At 45.3% G+C, this 27,462-nt stretch overlaps 1 protein-coding gene across 4 annotated transcripts; it reads right to left on the bottom strand.

The window, feature by feature from the left end:
• Window positions 1-308: 308 nt before the first annotated feature.
• Window positions 309-27,096, bottom strand: SLC36A2 (solute carrier family 36 member 2). Of its 4 annotated transcripts, none has more exons than XM_025867204.2 (12): window positions 26,903-27,096; window positions 26,102-26,310; window positions 22,794-22,884; window positions 22,145-22,233; window positions 21,513-21,608; window positions 17,997-18,081; window positions 14,948-15,166; window positions 13,475-13,573; window positions 7,952-8,118; window positions 5,835-6,004; window positions 2,614-2,927; window positions 309-1,286 (listed from the first exon to the last, which is right to left on the bottom strand). In XM_025867204.2, exons 1-11 carry the CDS (start codon window positions 27,056-27,058, stop codon window positions 2,656-2,658), a joined length of 1,653 nt encoding a protein of 550 aa, XP_025722989.1. In that variant the 5' UTR covers window positions 27,059-27,096; the 3' UTR covers window positions 309-1,286; window positions 2,614-2,655. The 4 variants fall into 4 exon arrangements, 3 of the variants coding, with proteins under 3 accessions (XP_025722989.1, XP_025722988.1, XP_025722990.1); XR_012377510.1 differs by having other exon boundaries at window positions 311-817; window positions 1,120-2,927; window positions 26,903-27,095; XM_025867203.2 differs by having other exon boundaries at window positions 309-2,927; window positions 26,903-27,095.
• Window positions 27,097-27,462: the final 366 nt, after the last annotated feature.

The raw sequence follows: 27,462 nt of genomic DNA, 5'->3' as shown, positions 1-27,462 counted from the left end.
GTGTGTGTGTGTGTGTGTGTGTGTGTGTGTGTGTGTGTGTGTGTGTGTGAAACAGACATCAAAATTTAATACCCTCACCGCTCAAACACAATTCCAGCAATTGGTATTCTTTAGTGTTGCTGACAATTACTAATGAGTCTCCCCAGCTTACTTTTCTTGGTTACATCTGTTACTAAATTTATTTTTTTCTTCCCAAAATTGAACTTTAGCCAGATTAGTCTAAATGGTAAGATTGACCTGAGCATCTTACATGGTAGGGGCTAGGCCCTGGACAATGACTGTGACCATTTTTTAATAACGGAGGACAATCTTTTTTTTCTTTAAATTTTTTATTGTTATGTTAATCACCATACATTACATCATTAGTTTTTGATGTAGTGTTCCATGATTCATTGTTTGCATATAACACCCAGTGCTCCATGCAGAACGTGCCCTCTTTAATACCCATCACCAGGCTAACCCATCCCCCCCCCCCCTCTAGAACCCTCAGTTTGTTTTTCAAACGGAGGGCAATCTTAAACTGAGCAAGCCTGGTTGGGGTGATGGAGGAATATGGCGGGAGAGGCAAGCACAGAAAGAGGAAGGAAGCTTTGCCACAGCTCTGAGCCCGTCAGCAGAAGTGCTTGGGGTCTGCTGATGAAACAAGTGCAGGGGGGAAATGATCAGCCCTCTGGCTAGGTGGGCTGTGGACCACTGCATAGGCTCTGAGCGCCCTGATTCCCAGCAGGTACTCTGCAGTCTAGGGGATCTGGGTGCGGTCTGCTGGCCCTTCTCTCACCTAAGCAGGGCTGGTGCACATGAAGTACTGCCTTGAAGTCTAGCAGGTAGAAAGTAACACACAAAAGGAGCAGACCAGGATTTAGGAATTGGGACAGACACTCTCCCCAACATCTTCCCTAGGCCATACAGGAAGGATCACGGTTGAAAATAAGCAGGGAAGGGCTTTTTCAAATATTCTCTTAAAATGGAGGCAGAAACAAGCATGGGGCATTCCCATAAATTACGGAGTATGATGCGAAACTCTCTCCCCTGGGATTATAGATCTGCCCTGTAATATCTACTTGGTTATTTGGGGACACTTTCCTAATTTTAGTGATTTTAGGAAGGACCAAACACTACCTGGAAGGTTGAGATGGTGTTTCAGGTTGGCTGGCTCCTGCTGCCAGCCAAGCTCAGACATGAGAAAAGGCCCAGGACTGTCAAGGAAGCGGGTCGGAGTGGAAGGAGGGCAAGATTCAGTGTCAGGAGACCCAAGTTCTACTCGAAATCCAGGTCAATGGCGCCACCTGTGGAAAGCCATACTCAGTACTCCAGAGCAGTCAGCATCCCTCTGCCCCTAAAAGGACCAATGATGCTATTGACTTAGTTGATTACCTCTAATTCTTCCCCAGTGGATAGTGAACTAGCTTTTGAGGGCAGAGATGCTGTTCTCATTGGTATATCTCCTTTAGAGGGAGTATCAGTTAACTTTTGCTGCATAAAAACTCCCACACTTTATGGCTTAAAACCACATTTATTTCTTCTCACAACTCTGTGGATCATCTGGGCAATTCTTAGGATCTGGGTCAGCCTGGCTGGGGCTGGGTGTAGTCTAGGAGGCTTCCCTCATGTGTCTTGAAGTTGGCAGGCTGGTTGATCTGAGGGATGGGTTTAACTGGGATGATTCGCTTCTGCTCCACATGGCCTCTCATCCTCCAGTAGGCTAGCTCAGGCTTCTTCACCTGATGGTCGTGGCTCCACAGCATAGCGAGAAATGAAAGTCCTGATGCACAAGCTATCACCAAACCTCTGCTTGCATCACATTTACTAAAGTCCCATTGGTCCAAATAAGTCATGAGGGCAAGACCAGATTCAAGGGGTAGAGACATAGATTTCACCTCTTGTTGAGAGGAGCTGCAAAGTCACATTGTCAAGAGGAATTTGTGGCCATTTCTGCAACCTACTCTTAAGAACCTTGAACTATGCTTGACACACAATAGGTAGAATGCTTGTTGCAAGAATTAAGAGGTAAATAATGTCAGATACTGTAATGGTATTGTCCACTCCCCTCCCCCCTGCCACTGACACATCTACCGCCACACCTCCTATCTACTGTTGGCATCTCTGAACTGGGCCAAAACTTTATCCAGTGGTTTAGAAAGTTTACTGCCCTTGACTTAAATATGATGGCTCCTTTCTGAGAGTTGCAGCTCACACTGGACCTCCTTGCTGTATCTATTTTGTCACAGGAGTTGTGTATACCTTGAATCCCCTAGTCTATGTTCTTTGAAACCCTTTGTCTACCAGCTCACGGTCAGCATTAGCCAGCTGCACCTCCTTCGGCCTGTTGCTGTCACTTGGCTTCCCCCTGGTGGCCTCTTCTTACATAGCACCACTCAAGGTACAAAATCCACCTTGTAAATTGCCAAGAAGTTGGATGAATCAAGAGCCTTCCATGGGAGACTCTCAACTTAAGGGAAAGCTAGAGATGGAAAGAAAAGTAATAAAAACAAATCTGTAAATTACCATCTAGACCCTGTAGCTGGTGAGTCCTTGTTTGCTTCACTGTGACTTGGCCCAGAAAAAAAGATAAAAAGGTAAAATAAAGATAAGGCATACACAAGATATCCATACCAGCAAAAGTCAGGTGCTGGTGGGGAAGGAGCAGTGCCATTCTCACTGAATAAAAACGGTGGAGTTGGAAAAGGTGAGGGCTTGTCCCGAGAGGATCAGCTCGTCCAGGGCCTGGTAGGTCCCCACCACAAAGCCCACGAAGCCCAGGATGCTGATCAGGGCGTCCTTGGCGATGGTGAGGGGGCTCATGCCCTCCGAGTAGTAGGTGGTGATCTCCAGGAGGGGCGGGATGATGAGGGCCAGGGCACTGCTGCTCACAGAGCCCACCAGGGAGAGGACCAGGTCCAGGCGGGGAATGAGGATGGCCAAGGTACCTGTGGGAGATGATACGGGATATATGGATCTTTGGGACTCAGTCAAGCTTCCCAATCTTTGTTTTAGGATCCTTTTCTTAAAACATAAACCAGTTTCTCGATTTTAGTTACGTAAGGAAAACACTGAAAGTCCTGTAATACTCCGATCACGTCACTAGAGGCTATGAATTAAAAATCTGGTGTGTCTCCTCATCATTTTTCCAAAATAAGCATTCATATTGTTGGGAAGAGAAATCTTCCCTCTGCCTACTTAGGTTCAATGATGGGGGGCGCAGGGAGGGGCTGGGGATTTACTGACAGTAGACAAAATTAACATGACAAAAGACAGTTTGCTTAGGGCTAGGGAGGCTTCAGAGGAGTTGGCTCCCAGAACAGCCAAAGATAGGGGATCATGTGCCCATTTCATAAAGGGAAAGGAGGGGGCAGAAAGAGCATACGTAAGAATGAGTGGAAGCTATGACTGGTTCGGAGAGTTTATGTACGGAATTAGTCTGTGATGATGGTTAGTCTCCTTTCTGGCAGAAAACCTTCCAGAGAGATTTGTGGAGGCTGTGCTTTGTCAGAAGGTCCTGCTTAATTCAGCAAAGGAAGTTCAGATAAGGATTTATTTTTCCCCTCCTTGTAGCTGCTGTTTGTTCAAATATTTTTCGCTTAAAATAATTTTTATGCCACGGAGGCGCACTTCAAATCCCCACATTATTCAACAATGATTAAGGGGTGCTTGGCGGGCTCAGTCGGTTGGTGTCCAACTCTTGGTTTCAGCTCAGGTTGTGTCTTGGGGTTGTGGGATCCAGCCCCACATTGGCCTCCCTGTTCAACAGCAGTCTGCTTGTCCTCCCTCTGATCTCCCCTGCCCCTCAAATAAATAATCTTTTAAAAAAGACAATGATTAAGCTCTTACTTAATAAATAACATTAAATAACAGTGCTGGGAACTGTCCCATCTGTTTGGGACACATCAATGTACAGGAGATACAAAAACAAAACCCAAAAAAAAGCCTTTATGGAGCTAACATTTTAATAATGAACATGACTACATGTACCTTTTACTTGCAAATGATTAGAATGTGAAATTATTTATAGGAGAAAGGGGTCTTCAGTTGGAACAAGATCGCAGGGTCTCCTTAAAAGAATGTCTTTTCCAGGTTTTACATACATGTTAGAAAACAACAAACGCCAGAAGCTAAAGATTTTGAAATTATCTATTTTTTAGTAGGATGCTTTATAGGCCTGGGCTCCCACATTTTTTATTTGACTTGTTGGGAGACTTTCACCAAGAAGGCCCAGAAGCCTTCTCCCAGGCCTCCTGTGGAGGAGGAGTGTGGCATAGCAGAACCAAAACAGGTCTGGGAGGCAGGATTCTGGCTTCCCCTTGTGGCCTTGGGTTAGGTTCCTATCTCCTCCTCAGCTCGTTTCCTCCTCTGCAAAATGGGGATAAATGCTATCTATCCTTTTAGGTGTTATGGTTCACACTGCAAATGGTGTTCAAGTTTTAAACTCATTTATATGCCCCAAGATAACTGAGTTAATATAAAGCACTGAGTTAATATAAAGCACTATAATATAACTCAGAAAAGTTTGTTACTTCAATTTATTTCCGCATTTGTCTGGATTGGGGCAATGCATGCAGAAGCTGTAGGCTTCAGGGATTATTATCTTCACATTTAGGACAAATGCCTTGATCTCTCTGGAGTCTCTAAGGTTCCTGATGGCAGTGTCCCTGCTTCCTGGGCTAAACTGGGAACAAATCATTTCAAAGAAAGAAAACTGGTGTCCATTGAACTGCATGGGTTGGTCTAGTGCAGCAAGAAGCAAGAATCTCTGTGAGGGGGGCACCTGGGTGGTTCAGTTGGTTAGGCGGCTGCCTTTGGCTCAGGTCACGATCCCAGGGTCCTGGGATCAAGCCCCACATTGGGCTCCCTGCTCAGTGGGGAGCCTGCTTCTCCCTCTCCCTCTGTCTGCTGCTCCCCCTGCTTATGCTCTCTCTCTGTCAAATAAAATCTTAAAAAAAAAAAAAAAAGAATCTCCCTGAGGAAGAGTCTTAGAATCACAATTAAAAGGAGCTAGGGACAGCTGGGGAACGCCACACTCCATACAGGAAATCTCTATCTTCTCCTTCACCCCTGCTAAAAACACTTGCACAAGTGGGGCGCCCTGGATTATGGGGCCTGGGGCATAAGGACGACTGTGAGGGGGTGAGCGGGGCCAGCTGAAGCCCAGGGGGCAAGTCCAGCTCACTGCTACCAGTGGGGAATGTGATCCTAGGCTTGCCAAAGCATTTTAATTGAAAACGTTAGAAATCTGGATTTGTATGTGAGATCTTGGATGTTTTAAATGTTGGCACAAGTTTATACAACACTCTGAGGCTCAAAAACACACCCCTCTGTTAGATTAGACTCACTGGCCACTGACCTCTGTCGCGGAGGTGAAGGGTGCTGACTCTGGACTTAGATGACGTGGGTTCAAATCCAAGCTCTGGCACTTCCTGGCCAGTTACTTATCGCTCCCTGCTTCAGTTTTCTCATTTAAAAAGGAAAGTTTATCATAGTCCTACCTCCTAAGAGTTCCTGCAGGGCTAAATGAAATACTATGAAATATGGCCTAAAAAGAACACAGTGGCTGGTACACAGTAGGTATTTAATAAATATCAGGTATTATCATTATGATTATTGTTCAACCAGCTGTGTCACTCCCTCAGGCTGGACACCTGTGAATCCGACTAATTAGGTACATAGAAAAACTAGTTTGTCCCCGAGGCTTACATGAGTTATACTTGTAAAGCCTTAGTGCAGTCCTTGAGACACAATTAGCACTCAATCAATGCTGGTTATCAGGACATCATTCACCATCTGGCGGATTCCTGACAGCCTCCGGAAAAGAGCAACATTTCACTCCGCCTTGTACTCACATGTCAGGCAGACCATGGCGAGGCGGATAGACAAGTCCAGAAGCAGCGCCCAGCGCTTTGATACCTGCGAGGTGGCGAAGGGGATGATGATTTCTGCAGGGACATAAAACTGCAGGGCGTAGGTGCACAGGATCCCAACAACGTACAGCAGCTTGACTGACTGGTACAGCCTGCAGGACAAACCACAGCAATGCTCCCTAAGGCCACCACGATCAGGCACCTGGCCTCCTGGAAACATTAACCTCTGATGGTGGAATCGCCCCCTTGGGCTCCAGTTTCCTTGTCTGAAAATGATGGGCAGGGGACTTCCCAAAGCCAAGAGGGAGTCACAGCAGAGCACGCGGTGAAAATAGAGTGAGGGATCATGGATCCAAATGGCAACAGGGGGTCATCTCTAAAGAAAAAGAATCCTGAGCATGGCTACATGTAACCCCTTCACAAACCACTATCACTTGATGGTCAAGGTTAGATTTGAGGGAACTAGAGGCTTAGGCCAGCTGCCTTGCCCAGGGAGACACAAGTGGTAAGTAGTGAAGACCAAAAAACCTGGATCTAAAACATGTTAGTCCCTTGTGATCTAATGTCAGTCCGTAGCAATTCTCTGGATTCCCCCTAAAGCTCGTGGCACATAACAGGCCCCCAGCACATGCTTCTAGTAGGTTGAGAGAACTGCAGAGTCCCGAATCCTTGGGGAAGGAAGCAGTCTACAAACAGGGTTGCGAGGGGGTTGGGAGGTAAAAGGAGAGGCAGGGTTACTTGCAGGCGTTGGACTAGGGGCAGAGACAGGGTGTGAAGTTTCACCAAAGCCTTTTTTGACCTATGGAGATAGGATTTTTTCCTTGATTCCACTAATGTGGTAGCTGCATCTCACATGTTTAGTAAACCTGTATGTGTATGGGGGCTGGGGAGCCATTCCTTAGGAAGATTAACTTCCACATTTCTGAGTTTCTGGCTCACACTAGTCCTGCTGTCTGAAACACCACTTTAGTCCATTTCCATCTGTCCCATCTTTTGAGGTATACTGCATGCCCAACTTAATCCCCATGGTAACTCTGCTTTATAGATGAAGACACTGAGTGTAAGAGAGGTTAGGTAAATCATCCATGACCACAAGGGTGGTGCAGCGAGGACTTGGGCCCATGAATGGCAGAGTTGTCCTTGTCTGGACAGAGTTGTCTTGTTGCACACAAAGATTCTCATTCTGATGGATTTCTTTCCTCAAAAGTCCCCAACGCCTCTTTGCTACTCTGGAGGGCTCCTTGTTCTGTTCTATTTGTGTATATACACTATCCCTCCCCCATTGTCATTGGATCATGAGCTGGGGAAGGTAGTGAAGTTCAAGATCATAGCCTACTCAGTCAGTACCCTCCATGCCCCTGTGTGACTAGACCGGTGTCCGCACATAATTGGCATGCAGTAAATGCTTGATGAATGACATTTATCACCTTGGGAAAGGAGCCCCATTTAGGCAAATTAAGCCTCCAAGTGACCCTTAAAAAGACAGGCATCCTATAATTAATGACACGCCTCCGTGTGGGAGAGTGCTGCACAACGCATTATGGGTTCATGTGTCTATTTAAATATGGTACTGTTGAAGTCTGGGTCAGCTAACTGTTGCATGAATTAAGTACATTTGAATATAGAATTTTTACAGTGGTCTTCCCAAATTGATTCTTGTTTTACTACTTTTTTATCCTAGCTACTCTAACTTGGAGGATGTGCACCCTTGTCTGTGGCAAGCAAGGCTTGTAGCACAGGCCTCAGGAAATGTAATCAGAGATGAGTGCTGCCACCCACCAACTCCTCTCTCTGCCTCTTGTTCTCCCTGAGGGCCCCTTCCTTCTCTCCTTAGGTGACCAAGAACTATCACTTCTCTCTCTTCCTAAATCCTGTCCTTCTTCATCCTAAGCTACCAAGGCTTCATTCAACATGGCAGGCTATTGGAGGAGGAGCTCCTTGGACAGAGAAACCAGAGTCCAGCGTTCTAATTACAGCTCCACCTGTCACTGTGGAGGCTCTCTAGACCTTAGTTTGCCATCTATGGAAGGGAGGAGGCAGTCACCCACACATTCCCACCCGGCCCTGAGTCCCCACCACCTGGGGGCCTGTGAAGTTACCAGCAGTTGGGTAGGTTAAGGGTTATGCTGGCCTTGATGTCATTTCCAAACCGCAGGTAGCCCAGAGACCCGATGCCAATGTACAAGGCAGTGATGATGGACATTCCCAGAGACAGGATGGCTGGGAAGTGGCGGGCATCCTTCATCTTGTTTTCCAGGGGCAGAACCTACAGAAGGATCATAGTGTAAAAAGAGAGGAGCAAGAGGAACATGAACAAAAGAAAGGCATGCCACTTCTGAGTATATCACAAAAGAACCAGAAGCAGGGACTTGAATAGATATTTGTACAACAATGTTCATAGCAGCATCACTTACAATAGCCAAAAGGTGGAAGCAACCCAAGTGTCCACTGATGGATGAATGGATAAACCAAGATGGTATATACATACAATAGATATTACTCAGCCTTAAAAAAGAAGGAAATTCTGACCCATGCTGTAACATGGATAAATCTTGAGGTCATTGTGCTGAGTGAAATAAGCCAGTCACAAAATGGCACATACTGCACGATCCCATTTACATGAAGTACCTGAAGTTGTCAAATTCAGAGAGTCAAAAGTAGCATGGTGGTTTCCAGGGACTCATGGAGGGGCAAATGAACAGTTATTGTTCAATGGGTACAGAGTTCCAGTTTTGCAAGACCAAAAGATGGATGGTGGTGATGGTTGCACAATAATGTGAATGTACTTAACGTCACTGAACTGTATGCTTAAAAATGGTTAAGATGGTAAATTTTATGTTAGCTGTATTTTACCACAATAAATGAGAAAAAAGGGAAGAAAGGAAGGCAGGCCTGGAGTCACAAGATGAGCCCTGGACCATCAGAGCTGGAAGGGCCCTTCTTCAGGTTGTGCAGATCAAGGAACTCAGCCCCTGGGGGTTGGGTCAGGCCTGACCTGGCCAGCAGAAGCATTTTGTTTGGCCAGCATTGCCTTTTAGACAATTGAAGACGAACGCCTCTGGGCACACTATTCTTGCCCCATTCACCAGTCCCACCTCTCCCCCTCACATGGACATATACCTGGTTTCTTCACTCACATTGCCTTCTAAAGGCATTTGAGTTTGAGACTTCCAATTCTAGTTCGCTGCTCTCTGTTCAGATGGGAAGGCTGCGACTCAGGTTTACACAGCAGACTGTGGCAGAGCTGGGACTGGAGGTTCCTGGTTCCCCAGCAGGACATTTCCCTACACACCATGTTCTCTGGATCCTTCTTCCCCAGATGTATACCTGGCTCTGAGAGAATCCAAGTTGAGACAGACTACCTGGAGCCTGCTGGGCATCCCAAGGTCACTTCTGTTTTTGGAACCAACCTTCTGGCCTCTCATCCCATAAATCCTTTCTTAGGCTTCTATTGGCTGAGAGGCCACCCCCCCTCACCTTCTCCTTCTCTTTGATCAGGCCATGGACTAAAGCACACTTTGCATGCATCATTAGACTGATCTGTGCCTCAGTTTATCTGAAAACTCACCTACTGGATTTTTTTTGAGATTTATATGAGCACCATAATGGCATACAGTAAGGGCTTAGTAAATGTCAACTGTTCTTATTTTTTAATACTGTGAAGACTATATCTCTATGAAGATGGTGCTTGTATAATTCTTATTTTACAGATGAGGGAAACAAGACTCTGAAGATGGAGTAACTTGCCCCAAGTTACAACGCTTGAAAGTTGCAGAGTGAGGCGGCAGACTGGGGCTGTCTTCCAAAGTTCAAGTACTTGCTTCTCCCCAATCTCCAGCACTGGATATATTTATTACTCAGTAGGACCTGGGCGTCTACTCCCTTTTACTTTTAACTCCTTTTTTGTCCTACATGCATCTCAACCCCATGCAAATGGAAATGCTTGAGGGGAACGCCATGTCAAGGTCATCACTGTGCCTTTCCACTTTCTTCCAGACTAAAGGCAGGTTCCTAGTAGCAGCTGGTGCTCAGGAAAATGTCTGGGGGGATTATGTGGAGAGTGAATGATCCAACCTGAGCTTTCCCACCCTGCAATACATTTTCGCTGCATAAATTCTCCAGGCTAAAAATTACCTTTTTTACTCGGTAGCTGGCTTTCTTCTTCTCTCCTTCCCACAATCAGTCAAATTGATAAACTGATAAATTTACATAAAGTGCTAAGGTCTCTAGAAGTAGCACCAGGCTTTAGCCACAGCTGCAGCTGTCCCCAGCTGGTGACCTGGCTCAAGTCCCTTTCCTTCAGGGCTTAGGCTCTTCGGAAAGTTCAGAGACTGGGCTAGAAGGTCTCTAGAGCTAATGTGAACTCTGATGCTAATCATCATTAGCACACAGTAGGTGTTCAGTACTTACTGAAAAATTACTACCATCATTTAGTGGGGAATTAGAGTGCAGAGAGTAATCCATGGCCAAAGTAAGATTCCAGCATATTCTGCTTCCCCAAAATCATTTGCTCAACCATTGCACTCCACTTTTTGCCATGAGTATCCAGAATTCTAAATATAAAGTGCTTCTACTTCCATTAAGATGGTGTAGGCACATTCCACCATAGCTCTCTTACTGATTAAAACTAAAAGCCCTGGACAGAATACATAAAACAACTATCCATGGACTCTGAAAAGTATAAAATAGCACATGGATTGATCAAAACCAGTAAAAATGACCATTATGGTACTGGGTTTCTTGATTTTTTTTCTTCCTGTATCTCCCAATTTAGACTCAGGAGGACCTCAAATCCTAGAATCCTGTGCAGTAGATGGAGACAGAAAAAAGTCCAAGAGAAACCCTCTTTCTGGCCAGAAGACATAAAACAGAGGCCTCTGTGGGACAGACAGTATGGAGAGGGCCCCTTTTTTACTCTCTCAAGACCACACTTCCAAGGCAAGTCACAAAGCAGCTTACTCGTGTTATCAGTGACTGTGGTGGTCACACAGGCACCTAAACATCTGACACAGGGGCGCCTGGGTGGCTCAGTCGTTAAGCATCTGCCTTCGGCTCAGGTCGTGATCCCAGGGTCCTGGGATGGAGTCCTGCATCGGGCTCCCTGCTCTGCAGAAAGCCTGCTTCTCCCTCTTCTACTCCCCCTGCTTGTGTTCCCTCTCTCGCTGTGTCTCTCTCTGTCAAATAAATAAATAAAATCTTTAAAATAAATAAATAAATAAAAATAAAAATCTGACACAAATTTTTCTCTTTGAGCAAAAGAACTAGGAAACGGGGTTTGGGAGTCCAGAGAATGTGGAGATAAATCAGCTCTGCTACATGATTTATAGGGTCCTATGCAAAAAGAATTTTCATTTGCAGGGCTTCTTGTTCAAAAATCAAGAATTTCAAGATGATGAAAGCAGAGCATTAAACCATGAGTAGGATCCTTCCAAAGACAGGTCCCTATGTAACTGCATAGGTTGCATGTCTATGAAGCAGGCCCTGGAAGGAATTGCTGTTAGTTCGTTCGTTCATCCATTCATTCATTTTTATTTTAGTTTTTCCTTCTCTCTTTTCTCTCAGTGCTTAACCCCAGTCAGACTCAGTCACAGGAAGTGCATAGCACTATAGGGAGGCTATAACTCTGGCTTTCTAGCCAGAGAATCAGAAAAAGAATCCCCTGGAAGCTGGTGACTGTGCAAGAAAACATGGATAGGAGGACGCTGGAGAAAGTGATCCCCTAAATCTGTAAGTGAAGTCCTGGGCTCTGCCCTAAGTTGCGAATGTGTGGGAGTGATGTGAAGCATCAAAGAAGACCCAAATAAATGGAAAGACATTCCATGTTCATGGATTCAAAGACAATACTGTTAAGTTTTTTTACAAAGATGCAAAGGCAATTCAATGGAAAATGGGCAGTCTTTTCAACAGATGATGCTGGAACAAGTGGGTATCCTATCAAAAAAAGAACCCCAACATACAAACACTTTTATCAAAAATTAACTCAGAATGGATCATAGATCTAAATGTACAATGAAGGGCACCTGGGTGGCTCAGATGGTTAAGCGTCTGCCTTCAGCTCAGGTCATGATCCCAGGGTCCTGGGATCGAGTCCCACATCGGGCTCCCTGCTCGGCAGGAAGCCTGCTTCTCCCTCTGCTTTTCTCTCTCTCTCTCTCTCCCTCTGTCTCTCATGAATAAATCAATAAAATCTTTAAAAAAAATAAATAAATGTATAATGAAAACTATAAAATATTTAGAAGAAAATATAGGAGAAAATCTTTGTGAACTTGGGTTAGGCAAAGTGTTTTTAGATAAAACACTAAAAGTAGGATCCATAAAATGAAAATTTTGATATACTGGACTTCATCAAATTTAAAACTTTTGCTCTATGAAAGGCACTGTTAAGAGAATGAAAAGACAAGCTACAGACTACAGAAAATATTTGCAATTATATGTCTAATAAAGGACTTGTATTTGTAATATATAAAGAATTCTTAAAACTCAACAGCTCAGTTTTTTTAAAAGTTTGCAAAAGATTGGAACAGACACTTCACCAAACAGGATATACAGACGACAAGCCCAGAAAATGATGCTCAAAATCATTGGTCATTAATAAAATGCAAATTAAATCACTACACTACTATGAACCTATTAGAATGGCAGAATAAAAAAATGCTGACAGGACATATAAGAACTAGCGACGATGAGAGGAACTGGAATGTTCATCCATTCCAGTGGGAAAGCAAAACGGTACAGCCATTATGAAAACCTGTGTAGCAGTCTGTTATAAAGTTAAACAACATACATTAATATGTGACTAGCAAACCTACTCCTAGAGAAATGAAAACATATGTTCACATAAAATCCTGTACACAAATGCTTGCTTATAGCAGCATTATTCATAACCGTCAAAAACTAGAAACAACCTAACTGTTCTTCAGCAGGTGAACTGATAAACAAATATCATGGTGTTGCCTGTTCAGCAGATGCTCAGCTGGAAAGCAAGGAGTTACTGATGCATGCAACAACACAGGTGATCTTACATGCAGTCTCAACAGGTTACATACTGCATGATCCCAGGTATATGACATTCTGGAAAAGACAGAACAATAGAAACAGAGAACAGAAGGCGGTTGCCAGGAGTTAGTGGGAGGTGAGGAGATGACTACAATGGGACAGCACAGTTAGTGGGTGGTGAGGGAGCTGTTCTGTATCCTGATTGTGGCACATCTATGATTCTATGCATTTCCAAAACTTACAGAAATGTATACACTCCCCCCACCAAAGTGAATTGTACTGTATGCAAATTTAAAGTAAATAAAATCAATTACACAGCACTATCCTTCCTCAAGTGTGGAAACACAAACTATGTAATAATCCATTGTAAATATATAGTACTTCCCAGCTTAAAACTCCTTTTGTTTGTTTCATTAAATCCTGTAAATTGTATGCCTCCACTTGTCTTGATTTTAAAAGATTAGGAAACACATGTTGGTATGAAGATAAATGTTTAATAGACGTATTGGGACAAGAGGTTACTTTCCCCTGTGTGCACACAGAAACCCAGAAACCTAGAGTTCCTGGATCCTGTTCAAAAGGCCACCCACAGCACGGGGGAAAGATCACCCCAATGCAAACCTTACCACACCAATGCTTTCAAATGAAAAAATGGCTGTTCCAAAGAAGAGAGGGTAGGTCTTCCAACTTGCTATCAGTGGCAACCGGCTGGGGTCTGGAATTTCCTACAGGAGAGAGAAGTGTAGTAAGACCTTAACTCTCAAAGCACATTTCAGTCCATTTAAAAGGGGAGTATTCTGAGAGTAGACCTAAATTAAAAAAAAAAAAAAAAAAAAGAATGTCAAGAAATTCGGAAAACTTCAAAAGGAAGCAGGCATCAAAGTTGATTTTAACACGTACAACACCGAAGAGCCAGAGGACAGAAACATTGAGGTATTGTCCAAGTACTGAAGGGTCAGTACCTCATGGGGGGAGTATGGTTTACCAGAGTCCTCCAAAAGAAAATCTCACACACCACAGGTCGGTACCAGCCTGAAGTGCCCACGTACACTTGGAATGTACCAGTGGTTATGGGTGACAGAAATTGCTGTGACTGTAGTTAGTGATATTCTTGGGAGTCCAGAGTAATTAGTTAGATATGAAAGTCCCCTTTTCTTCAATGAGCTATAAACTGAAGGGAAAGAAAGTGTGTGGAAAAAATATCTTATGTACCCTGTGACCTGAATGGGACAATAATTATAGAGCCATTTCTCTAATTGGACAACTTCAGGAATGGCCCAAAAATGAATCGAAGGTAGCTATCTTATTAGGAAATTCAATTTTGTAGAATTTATTGATGTTGCCTTAAGGAAGATAAGACCTATTTGTAGTTATCCTAAAATATTTGACTAATTTGTCATTTTTACTAAATTCCATGGACACAGTAACTTTTTTTCATGTGACTTCTGAAATATAAAAATATCTGAGTGATATGAGAGATATGCCAAGGGCCTTCTGCGTTTAAATTTCTATGTAGTCTTGTCCAGTAAATAAACATTAGAAAGGATAGCAAAGTAGGAAATTGAGGGAAAATCAATATCCACAACTCAACCTTGAAGGCGTTGTAATTTGCATTGTGATATATTTGCTTGTGGTCTTCTGAGACTATGCCTCTGTGACTAAGTATTATTATTTTTTTCTCTGGAGTTCCTATGGGTAATTTTGGACACCTGGAATTGTAGCCTAGAGGATGTAAGACTATAGGTAACTTGGTAAGTTTCAGCTTTAGTAGGAGATCCTGCTTTTCATTTGCCTTTGCTGCTATCCAACCCTTACAGGAATGGTCTGTGGTTCACCCATCAAGATGTTTTCCTTGCAAAGCAACATTTTTTTCAAAGGCCAGAATTTGACAAGGACTGGAGCAGCAACATAAAAGAGGACCTATCCAGAAGAATGAGATGGCACAGAGACATCTTTGTGGAAATACTGGTACAACAGTATGTCGAGGCTGAAGAGTGAGGTACACACCTACCCTCAGGGCTGGCCCTAGGTAGATATCAGTCTATTATTGATAAAAGGCTCTGCCCACTGGAGGAGTCGGGTGTGTCGTGTGCACTAACCTGGACGATGTACTGGGTGATGATGACCAAGCTAACCAGCATGCTGATGTTGGCCAACAAAGAGAAGACGGTCAAGACCCGGAGGTTCCGGATGAGGACTAGCAGCACCAGGAAGGGCAGGAAGGAGAGCATGTAGAGTCGTGAGTCCATGGTCGGCGTCAGAAACACTGTCTCATTGTAATGGCAGTTGCTGGTGGTCCCATTGACTGCTTCCACTACCTGAGGAAGGGACGGGAAAAGCAAGAGGGGAAGATTCAATACATCTACTGGCCACAGGATTTGCTTAGTGCCCGGCCCATAACTCCCTCACAAAAAGCATGTCTCACATGCCAGGGCCTCACAATGAGTTAGTTAGAGTTTCTTTTGCTTATAACCAAAAAACCCATCACTTACTGTTTCTCAATCGGACTAACACTGTCATTTGAGTGAGAGAATTATTCCTTATGAGGACTGGACCATTCACTGCAGGACATTTAGCATACCTGGACCCCACCCAATAAGAGCTATTTGCATCCCCCAATCATTGTGACAAACAAGAAACACCCCCCTGCACACAGTACAAACACCACCTGGCAAAGTCAGGGGGGAAGGGGAGGAGAGGAATGGTACTACCCTTGTTCAGAATCAGCCTGACTTAATGGGTACAGTCTTACTGTGCAAGCAGTATTGCAAAACATTGCAGAACAATCCACTACAGAACAATTAGAGACTACAATTAGGCAAGAAGAAGATGTGAAAACAATGATGATCTCAGTACACACTGGTAGCCAGGGTGATGTCCTGGAATATATTCACCTATGCATTTTCTATACCGTATCACAAATTACATGTATTATACTCATTTTTTTTTTTTTTTTACAAGATTGCAATCACAGCATGTACTCTTATTTGGAAATCTCCTTTTCACCTAAGAAGATACCATGCTTACTTAAATGAACCATTAAGTCTTATTTTTTTCTGATTCCTCACCTTCTGATTCCTTTCACTAGGAAAAGTACTTGAAACATTAGCAGGCATTCATGACCCTCCATCATGGGGCCCATTCAACCTTGAAGGCTCTTCTTCTCCCAAAGTCCACACCTTCTTCTACAACCAATTTTATTGCCTCTCCGGAGCCAGGCCTGTACATTCCTGCCTCCAGGTGTTCACTCCTCCCCTCTTGGCTGCCACCCCTTCTCCTCGAACCTGTCCTTCAACACCCAGCTCAGATGCATCTCTGCAAGGGAGTCTTCCCTTGCTGCAATGATCTTTCCTGCCCCCTCACATTTTTGCCCCTAAAGTTCACCATGAAGCGGCCCTGCCTTCAGAGAGTTGTTAGTGGTGTCCTGACCCAGCACCAAAATATATTGAGAGCTAACTTGTTTGTTTTAGAACACATCCTACTTAGCCTGCAAACTCTTAGAGAGAATGCTTGCCTTATCTCTAGACAGATGATAATGTTCTTCTGATAGCTGATCGATTTCCAAGCGGCAATCTGGCCCTGTTTAAGAGCCTTCAAACAATCAAACTCTTTGTTTTGTTGTTGTTGTTTGTTTTTAAAGGTTGTATTTATTCATTTGACAAAGAGAGATAGAAAGAGCAGGAACACAAGCAGGGGGAGTGGGAGAGGGAGAAGCAGGCTTCCTGCTGAGCAGGGAGCCCGACGCGGGACTCGATTCCAGGACTCTGGGACCATGACCTGAGCCGAAGGCAGATGCTTAACGACTAAGCCACCCAGGCGCCCCATAATCAAATTCTTTGACCCAGTAATTTTACTTTAAGGAATATATGCCAAAAAAACAAAGGGGTGTACAAAGACTTCCACAGATTATAGTAGAAAAACAAAGGGAAACAAATAAAATATCCAACAAGAGAAGACTACGTCCTGGCCAATCTGTGTGATTAAATATTATGAAGACAAAGAAAAATGTAACATTACAAAATGCTAACCAGTTAATACTAACTTAAAATAATAACCACGAGTGGTTGAATTAATAATCATTTTCTTTCTTCCTTCCTTCCTTTCTTCTTAATTTTTTAAGTAGGCTCCATGCCCAGCATGGAGCCCAACATGGAGTCCAACATGGGGTTTGACTCACAACCCTGAGATCAAGACATGGGCTGAGATCGAGAGTCAGATGTTTACCCATCTGAGCTACCCAGGTACCCCAATTCTGTTTCATTTTGAAAAGTAATATAGCATAGTGTTCAAGAACTTGAGCTCTTTTAAAAAAAAAAAAAAAAAAAAAAGAACTTGAGCTCTGATGTCAAAAGGCCTGGATTTTTAACCTTGGCTCTGTGATCTTCTATACATTATATAGAGTTTATAGCTTCGGTTTTCTCATCTGCAAAACAGGAATAACCACAGTACCTATAGTGATACGGCCACAGAGAGAATTAAATGGGAGAACGTATATATAATACTCCCTGTTCCTAACATAGAATAGCAGCTAACTCTGAAAGCATGCTATTTTTTTCCTTCTAATTTCTTTACGTTTCTAAATTTCTGGTATTACTATAAGCGGGGGAAAAAAAAAGAGAGAGAGAGAGAGAGCCCTAAAGGATAATTTATTTTTTAAGCTTGCTGATTGACTAAGGATGGCCTTTGTCATTACCAACAATATTTTGCTTAAATTGCTACAAGATAACTTCTGGGCTAGATCAAAACAACTTCCTGGAGACAACTGTTAAGCCAGAGGTTAAGCAGCTAAAGGTAGATAAAGATGGTCCAAAGATTAAGTATCATCCAAAAAGAGCCTGTCAGTCTTAGGAGAGTTAAGGATGATTAAGCTCCAAGACAGGACAACTGACAAAATCCAAGGTTTCTTCCAGCTCAGTTTTAGAGACCGGCTTTGTGAACAGGTCCAAGATACCGGAAAATGTAACCACTTGTAGAACAGATAAGTGAACTGGGGAAGTCTGGATTCTTTCATAACATCTAGTTTAACTTCCTTTGTTCTACTGTTGAGGAACTAGGGGCCCAAAAGAAGAAGCCACATTTGCTGAACAACTCACAGAGGACCCTCCTTTGCCATGTCTTTCCCTTTCCACCTTCTCTAGAAGACTCTACCTGTTTTAAATTATCAGCCAGAAACACAATGTACACACAGCAGAAGCCCAGCTGGGTGACTATAAGGAAGAAGCTCACGATATTCCTGGAAGAGAGGAGAGAGAAAGAAAACATGTTATAAAGGAAGAGTTGGTTTGTCATTTCTATTTCTGTCCCCAGGGGTTGGTGAACCTGTACCAGCACCCTTGCTTCTGCTAACGCAATCAACAATGGGGCAGTAAGAAGGGAGGTAACAATAGTTCTTTAAAAAAAAAACAAATGTTTCTCAACCACCCTCACACTCCCAGCTCAGCAAGTGGAGGAATTCTTTCTGGTTGGGAACCTCCCCCCACACCTGGCTCTGCCGCATTCCTCATAATTGATACTAACTGATGTAGGGAAGTAAGCACACCATTTTTATTAGCTATCATTAACATGAAAATTTGTTCTACCATGTACCAGACACCGTATTAGGCTCTGAGGAAACACAAATAAACACATGGTCCCCTCCTCGAGTGGTTCATAGATTAGTGACCAAAAAAGAATATGGCACTAAGGGCCACAGTGAAAAGGATATTTTATCCTAATTAGTGAGCAGATAGTCTTCATAGAAAAACCAATAATACCTGAGCGGGAGTCCCTTGGGAAGAGGAAGAAAGAGAGAAATTTTTAAAAGGACGAGGAGGAGACCATGGAGAGGAGTGAGGAAAGCATTTCAGCAGAGGGATCAGGCAGACTTCTCTGGCTGTGGGGGATCCACTGGAGGGGGCAAGACTCAGGATGGGTAGACCGCATAGCAGATCCTTACAATAACAGAGGTGGCCAGTAGCCTGGACAAAAACGTGGTCATTAGGAGAAGAGAATTAAAGCAATTTAAGAGGTACTAGGGAGCTAGAACTTAACAGAACTTGGTTACCACTAACATCTGGGGGAAAGGGAAAGGCAATGATCAAAGGTTCCTAAAGGCTTTGGCTAGGACAATGAAGCGAACTGGAAGGAAGGAACAGGTTTTAGGGGAAGGGGAAGAAGTGACACAGTCAGTATCTGAATTGTTGAGCCTGAGGCTCCTACAGGAGACATTCAGGAGATGACTGTGTATGAGGGTCTGGAACTATCGATTTGTCAGAAATGGATAAAGCCTTGAGAAGGCAGTCAGTGTTGGGGAGCGTGCAGAGGGAGAAGAAGAGAAGGTGGTGTTCCAACCCTAGAGAACACCAACATTTAAAGGGAAGACAGGCACAAAGGAGCCTGCAATGAAAGCCAAGGACTGGCCAGAGAGGCAGGTGGGAAACTAGGGGCGGGGGAAGGGTTTAATAGAAGCCAAGGGAGGAGAAAACATCTGAAGAAGAGAATAGTTCTTTGTACCCACACTGTTGAGAGGTTCTCTAGGGCAAGAAGGTGCAATAAGGAGGTCTTTTAGGACACTGGTGGAAAGAACTTCAACAGCAGTCTAAGGACAGAAAAGCCAGGTGACCCACAGAAGAGGTGCGAACCAGATGAATGGAAGTAAAGTCAGAGGGTGTGCTGTTCTTTCACAGAACTAAGTGTGAGCTCCAGTCTTGATGGTGCCCATTCTGGTCATCATTGTAGACCCATTGCCATGACACATCCTGACACACTGCAGGTATTCAATAGATATCTATTGAACAAGCAGCTGCTGAATAGAAGATTGTATAGTGGCTAACGGACGGTGTGAGGCCCAGGAAACCTTGAGTTTATATTACTATTTTTTAAGATGGAGACAGGTGAATGCATTTAATTATTGAGAGGAAGAGCCCACAGATCCAGAAAGAAGTTCAAGTTATAGGAGAGGAGATGATTAGTGGAGCAAGGTCCCTAAAAAGAGCAGGAAAAGCTGCTTTATATGTCCAAAGGTCTGATGCGTAGAAGGATTTGAAGAGTAAGGGACAGTTGCAAAGCCTCCTCTTGGGTCACACACTGGGAAAATACTGGTTATCGTCCCAAAGCCGCCTTCGTCTGCTCAGAGGCTCAATTTATTGATTCAGTATGTGAATGGGCTTTGGGCCAAGGGAGGTGCCAGAGCCATGATGCTCTGCAGACTGCATTTCGTGAGAGGGCACACAGCAGGGCCGTAATGGTTCAGAGTATCACAGTTCAAGAGAGACTTTCACCTAGATGGTACTCAGAAAAGTGTATGCAGATGGAGTGGGCACAGGCCTGAAAACATAGACGAAAGAGCAGATTTGTTCCAAGTACTGAGGATGGAGGGGGTTGACTTGTTCTGTGTCAGTCCTGAAAGCAAAAGTCAGCAGTTGCAGGAGGACGACGTCAGCTCAGCAAAGTGCCCTTAACGTCTTGTGTGTTTTTTTTTTTTTTTTTTAAATACACTTTTCTTCTTACTATAAACTCTCTCCCTAAGGGACGTCTTCTGCCCCCTGGCTTCACAGCTGATGACGTCAGTTCTGTATGTCCTGCATGAAGATAGGTTCAAACCTAAACATCTCACTACCCACTTGACATCTCCATTTGAACCTCAAACCCAACTTGTCTAAACTAAAAGTCATCAGAAATCTGAGTCAACCTTGATTTTTCTTTTTCCCACAGTCCTGGGATCCAAAGCATAACCAAATTCACTTTTCTCCATCCCCACTGCTACCAGCTTGGTCCCAGGTGTCATTGCTATCTGCCTGGACGTTGCCAATAGCCCCCTCATGGGTCTGACCTAATCTATGATTGCTCGCTTACCATGTATTCTCCTAACAGAAGCCAGAGAGATCTTTAAACAATGCAAATATGATCACTTGCCTGATTAAAACCCTCCGGTGGCTTCTTTGTTGTTTTAAAGAAAAAAAACAAAAACCTTTAGGAGGGTCTAAAATATACAGTTTGCTTGAACCCCTGGATTCTTCTTCAGCCTCATCTCCTTGACTCTGCCCTCAAGCTCCCTGTTGTTCTGTACCTTGGAAACTGTCACACGTTCCATCTTGCTTCAGACCTTCCAGCTCTGTTCTTCCATCTTCCTGGAAGGCCATCCAGGCTCCTGCCCACTTTCCCCTAGGTAATTCCTTATTCTTAAGAATTCCTTCCTTCAGGGTTCATCTCAACTGTTCCACCCTAGGAAGCCCACAGAAGCCCACACACATTGATTACCTGCTCGGTAGCAACTAGTATTTCCTTCCTTCATCACACTCATCCCGGTGGTTATGAAGTGACTATCTCCTAAACTGTGTAATGCTTGTCTTTCCCACTGGATTATGGGTTCTGTGAGAGCAAAGCCTCTTTGCCTTTCTCCCCACAGTATTTCCAGGACCTGGTACATAGTACAACAGGATAAATACAGTTTCATAAATAAGTCAATAATATTAAAGCTGCATAACAAAGGAATGAGCACGCTGTCACTGGAGGTATACAAGGAGGGGGGCTGGGTTAGGAAGGTTGCCAGTGAATCCCTTCCATGTGGAAAGCCCAACATTCTGTGCCACACGAGTCAGCTTTCCAGGAAAGAAGGCATCCCTGAGAGCCGCATTTCCACCTCCTGTAGCTCACTCCACTTCCGGCAGAGCAAGAACAAGGTACCTTCCCCAGTGGGCATGGGTCCGGAGCCAGGCGCTGGGGCTGGCTTCCAGGCCGTGCATCACCGTGTCGCCATAGTCCATGAAGGGCTTGTTAAGCCTGTAGGAGAAAGTGCACATAGAGTTACCAAGAGAGGGTTTAACCTCAGATCCTGTACTAAAAAGTCAGGAGACACACAGCAAGGCAGGACCCAGCTGGAGTAGAAAGAACACTGGGGCAGAGACCCAAGTTCTAGTTCAGACTTAGACACCTGGCAGTACTTCCTGGGTGGCTTGTTTTCCTTCCTTACCTGTCAAGTGGGGTGGTTCCTACATAAGCAGGGTAATAAAGCACACCTCGCATGGGCACAGTTTTCATATCCATGATCCCAATGGGTTCCATCACAATTCTCTGAGGCAGGGTCAGGCATGGATTGTTTATGCCCCATGTACAGATAAGCCAAGTGACCTGACTGAGATCACCTAATGAGTCACATGGCAGAGCCTCATCTTAGGTCCCTATCCCAAATGCTTTTTCTCTTTTTCTTAGCCTTGTTGGAAGAAAGAAGTAAAGTGTTGTTTCATGTAGGATGTTTCTGCAACATCCCTGAGAACCAAGTACCAAAGCAAGCGACATGAGGATGCTGTTTTCCTCACCTGTGGCAGAAGCGCTGGGCACACCTGACCAGGATGTGCATACAGTGGCAAGCGATGAAGCCCATGGCCAACAAACTGAGGGGGCCCATCTGAGGGAAGGGGGAGCCAAGGGAAATGGGAAGAGAGAAGAGAATGGATTTATGAAGAACACTGCAAGGACAGATGTGGTAACACAGATATCATTTGGCATTCAAGGAACTTTCTAGCAAACTGCTTTGCAAGTCCTTTTTGGCAGCAATACCTATTCTTTCAAATATAATCTCAAGTAGTATTCCAATAAAGTACATAAAGCAATTACAATGGGTGTTGTGGTGGGAGTCGGGGACTCAGGATTCTGACCCATAGTGGCCTCTGAGGTGTCCCTGAGAACTAGTGCTTCATAGGGCACAATAGGAAAACTCATCATCGTCCAACCCCTGCATTCTCCAAGGGAGAAAACTGAGCCCCAGGTAAAGGATAAATGACCCGCCAGGGCCACTCAACGTCTGTGGCTGAGCCAGAATTCAAACCCTGGCTAGTCCAAGTCTGGATCAAGCTGTCTCCTAGAAAGACTGCTTCTTGCAAGCCATTATAAACTCTGAGAGGCTCTCCTCCTGCTTCCCTGCTATAACTCGGTCATGCTGGCCCCACCTGCAGCAGCCCCTCTTACCAGGATGCCTGCATTCTTCACAGCCAGGGGTAGTCCCAGGATCCCTGTACCCATGTTGCCTTTCACCAGGTGCACCAAGGTCTGGAACGCTCTAAAGGAGAGGAAAGAGACGTAAGGGTGTAGGTGCGTGAAGGTGAGGAGGTCCAACCGGCATTCCCTCACAGCATGCCAACACCTGAGTTCAGCTGGATAGGCGGGCTCCTGGCCATCTCTCAGTCCCTGTGGCCTTGGTTGGCACCTCTGGGTCTCCTGTAGGGTGACCAACCATCTCAGTTTGCCTGTCCTGGTTTTAGCAGCTAACACTCAATATATGCCATGCTAATATTTACTATATATAGATACTATGCTAAGTACTTTACCCGTTATTACCTCATTTAATCCTCTCGTCAAGACTAGGAAGTAGGTGGGCGCCTGGGTGGCTCAGTTGGTTGAGCGACTGCCTTCGGCTCAGGTCATGATCCTGGACTCCCGGGATCGAGTCCCACATCGGGCTCCCTGCTCAGCAGGGAGTCTGCTTCTCCCTCTGACCCTCTTCCCTCTCGTGCTCTCTATCTCTCAAATAAATAAATAAAATCTTTAAAAAAAAAAAAAGACTAGGAAGTAGGTTACTGCCTTTGTTTGGCTGATGAGGAAACTGAGGCATAGAGTTTTTTTTTTAACGACTTGTCCAGAGATATACTAGGGAGTCAGGGTTTGAACCCAGAAATGCCTCAGAGTCCCTGTTCTTCACCCCACTTCTTCTGGACCACTTCCTGGAAATAGGCCGAGAGAGATATATAAAAGGAAAAATCCCGTTTTGTAATGAAGGAAATGGAAGCTCAGAAATTCGGGCATGGCCCAAGGTCATAAAACTAGTAGCTGAGACAGGGTAAACTCAGAGAAAAGGGAAAAGGGCCAGCAGCAAAGACACTTCAGATACTTCATGGTGACTTCTGAATTAAATAGGTCAGATGACTTGGGTCCCCAGATGGGGTCTGTTGAGACAGTGTCATTTGGTGATTGGGCTCCAGAATTTTTTGGGCCCTCAGGCCAGGATCTCAAGCTGGGGAAAGGCATGTCTCCTCCGCCCCACCAAAAAAAAAAAAACAAAAATAAAAACTCAGACCCCCTTTAAGACAGTTGGGAAGGTGGTCTGAAGGGCACCTTCAGGGATAAGTTCCAGGGAGGTACCCTCTGTGTTGATGAATTACAGAACAATTTATTACTATATCCCTTTGTACCTGGACCAAGTTCGACCAAGGTGAGTGTGGGGTTCACATCCACAACTTTTGAAACATTGGAAATTCCCTGGGAGAACCTTTCAGTGAGGACACCGACTGTGAGGGGCACCAGAGGTATTCTGAAAGGAGCCTGGTCTCTGAGGTTGGACGAACCAGAGATTAAATCCCAAGGCCACTACTTTAACTAGCTGTGTCATCTTGGGCAACAGGTCTACTTTGCTGAGCCTCTGTAAAGGTTGGGAGGAATGATATTTTGAAAGAATTGCCCCAGCCACCCTTATCTTTATGTTAATCCCTAGATCTTCTAGCTTTCTGAGGATCGGCCCATCGATTTGTTATGGGTTAAAGAGAACAATTGAGGGAGAAAGTGGGCGGAGAATCGCGTGCCCTTCTCTCCCCCTGTGGGTGTCAACATCGCTGAGCGAGCACTTGAGCACTTGTGCCCTACGGCCCTCCAATAATGGGCTTGTTTTGCAACAAGAAAAGGGTCAACAGGTCACTTTAGAAATTTCTAACCGAAGGACTTATGAAATCAGAATTTAACTTTGGGCCATGCAGCCAAACATAAAAACAGTGTGGTGAGTTGGGCACAGCACTGGGCTGGGAGGCAGGACACCGGTGTTCTAGCCCCAACTCCTTTGGTGACTTTGGACCTTCAAGGTATCTGCAGTGGCCAGCTTTTAAGGTGCTATGTTTGGGGGCTTTATGCACAAATCACCTTTGCAGCCATCCTGGGAGGAGTGAAATGTCATTTCACAGAGGAGAAACTGGGGCAGAGAGTTCTGTCACTTGCTCAAGCCAGTTAGCAGCTAAATGGGCATCTGAACCCGGGTGAGCTGACCCGAGTTCCATGCTTGCCCGACTTACTTCTCTTCTGCTCCAAACTGGGAGGGCCCCTCTAGTTCTCTCATGCTTTATGTCTTTGATTCTTAAGTAGTTGAAACTGCCACCAAACCATGTGTCAGTTTAGGACATGAGAGCTATTTGGTTCCCCCCAGGTCTCTGATTGAGAAATAGCTCTGCTCCGCAGTGGATGGCCCCAAGGCCTGGAGAGGTCATTCTCAGTGTCAGCAATTCACAGCCCCCAGGACTAGCCCCTGGGGGCAACCAAACCCTGTGGGGGGCCATCCTGGTGCTGACAATGGAAAGGGACTTCGCCTGCCCTTGTGGTAACATCTCCCTCCTAGCTGCACACCCCCACCCAACAGATGTAATGCCCACAGGCAGCCTCTTTAAATTGGCACTGCCACCTGTTTACCCCTGTTTTGCATCTGGGGGACACCGAGGCTGGGGGAAGGGAAGGTGCAGATCACTCACTAGTTGAGTGCAGGTGTTCTCTCTACTATACCAGTGCTGTCAGCATTTTCTTCTTAAAGCAGCAGCACGCTCCAGGAGGCCACCCACCCACATGTCCTAAGTAAACTGGCCACTCTGCTGGAGCGGTGGAAGCGGAGGTTGCTGAGCCCCGCCCGTAGCACGGCTCCCCCACCTAAACTCCTTCTGCAGACCCTTCCTGGCCATGGTTTGCAAGCCTCCCCCACCCACCCCCCGCACACACCCCAGGGAGGTGAGAGAGAAGTCTTCCACATGCTATGCTTTTGATGTCCTCACAAATGAAGTACAGGCCCAAGGCCAGGCCAGAGTAACTGGAGGAAGGAGGCAGAGAGGAGTCAATGCCTGGCTGTCAGTGAGGCCACAGTTTTAAGCTCAGATCTCCCCTCCTTGGAGAAGTTAGGGATTCTGCCAATGATCAGGACTGACCAGGAACAAAACTGACTTAGGGCCAGCACTGGATGCCAGTGCCCATCCTGCCAATGACCCAGTGCATGGCCTGGGGTAAGTGGGCCTTTGTGTCCCCATCTGCACATGTTTGAGTACAGGACCATGAGAGCCTAGGGCTTTCTTGAGTCTCCGCTCCTACCCCTGTAAGCTCTCACCTTGACTCAGTCTCTGCCTGCACTTTTTTTGACCTTGGTTTTTCCATCTGCATAATGGGCTGGGGGTCAGACACCGCCGCGCCAGGGTTTTAGTCAGTGCAAGCTTGCAGGCTCGGAGGCAGAAATGGGGGTGGCAGAAAAAAGCACTCACGTTATGCCCTTGGTCTTCTCTAAGCCTGGTGACTCCGAAGGGTGTCCATCCCAGAAACTGGAGTCCTTGTTCTGCATCTTCTTGGCACTTTTGGGAGGGGACCTGAGGTCCAGTTTGAGGTCAACAGTGCCCTGGGGGCCCCCGGCACTCTTTGTCACAGGCATGACTGCTTCTGAAAGAGAGGGCTCTGGGTGTTGAGGAGGTGTGCTCTGGAAGGAGGCAAGCAGGAAGGTGCCCGTCAGGTGCAAACTCCAGCTCAGCAGCCTGTGCCTTGCTCTGGCCCCGCTGGAATGAGGCCCCGCCTACCTCCCTCGGAGAGTACACTCCTCCTGCCCAAGAAGAAGCTCTGTGCAAGAGAAGCTGGAGCAGGAGAGGCTAGAAGGGGTTTGAGAGGAGAGTCATCCACCTTAATAGGTGAGGTGACTACAATACCCATCATTTTCCTAATTAACATGTATGAAGCACTTCACTAAGAGACAGATGTTCTCCTGAGTGCTTTACCTATATTTTCTCATTTAATCCTATAAATTAAATAATGAGGAAATCAAACTCTGAACTAAAGGGACCTGCCCAAGGTCACACAGCTAGAAAGTGATAGAGTAGGAACCAGTGCCCAACTCAGCAGGCTTTTTAACTAATACCCTATTTCTGTCTCCAAGAGAATACCTCCATACCCCATCTCCTGTTCATCCCAGGTCAGGGGCTCCACTTCCCACTGGCTGACATCTGTCATAAGTCATCCTTCCGGGAGACCCCTTCCCTGGGAAAAGTTGGGGGGAAAAGGAGCAAGCCCTCACTTACCTCTAGCTGCTTCTTAGCTTTTGTGTGGCTCCAGGGAGAAAGCGGTGGGGGTTCTTTGGGAAAAGGGCAGAGACTGTACAACCCCCAGCCACATTTCACTGGGTAGGTCACTGCCACCAGGAAAGCACGTGATTTGCCTAAGGTCGCACATGACATTCAGGATAGAACTCTGCAGCTAAAGAAGGCCTTGCGGGGGTTTCTCTGGTGTTTCATTCTCTGTCATTATCTCTGCTTCAGTGACAGATGAACGGGCCAAGATTTCCTCCTTCCTCAAAATTATAGCATTTCACTCAAGCCAGACCACTCTCTGTACCACCATCTCATGTGCCAAGGGCTTTACTCCAGTGGTCTCTCAGCTAACTGGTAGCATCCAAGACAGATTTGTCTAGCCCCTCCCTTACGTGGGACCCCTTCCAAGGTCCTGTATGCAATTTTGAATTTGTAATTTTGTACTCCTTTTCTTAAAGAGGCCCTCTCCACCCCTTACCGGTACCCCCCACCCCACCCAAGTGGTATAAGCTTCAGGCTCCAAAAAGCCTGGCTACTTCTCTGGGTAACAT

The sequence above is a fragment of the Callorhinus ursinus genome, unplaced genomic scaffold (assembly GCF_003265705.2).
Source record: "Callorhinus ursinus isolate GAN/ISIS: 27379988/994484 unplaced genomic scaffold, GSC_fseal_2.0 scaffold3, whole genome shotgun sequence".
Lineage (NCBI taxonomy): Eukaryota > Metazoa > Chordata > Mammalia > Carnivora > Otariidae > Callorhinus > Callorhinus ursinus.
This window is presented reverse-complemented; position numbering and strand designations above follow the sequence as displayed.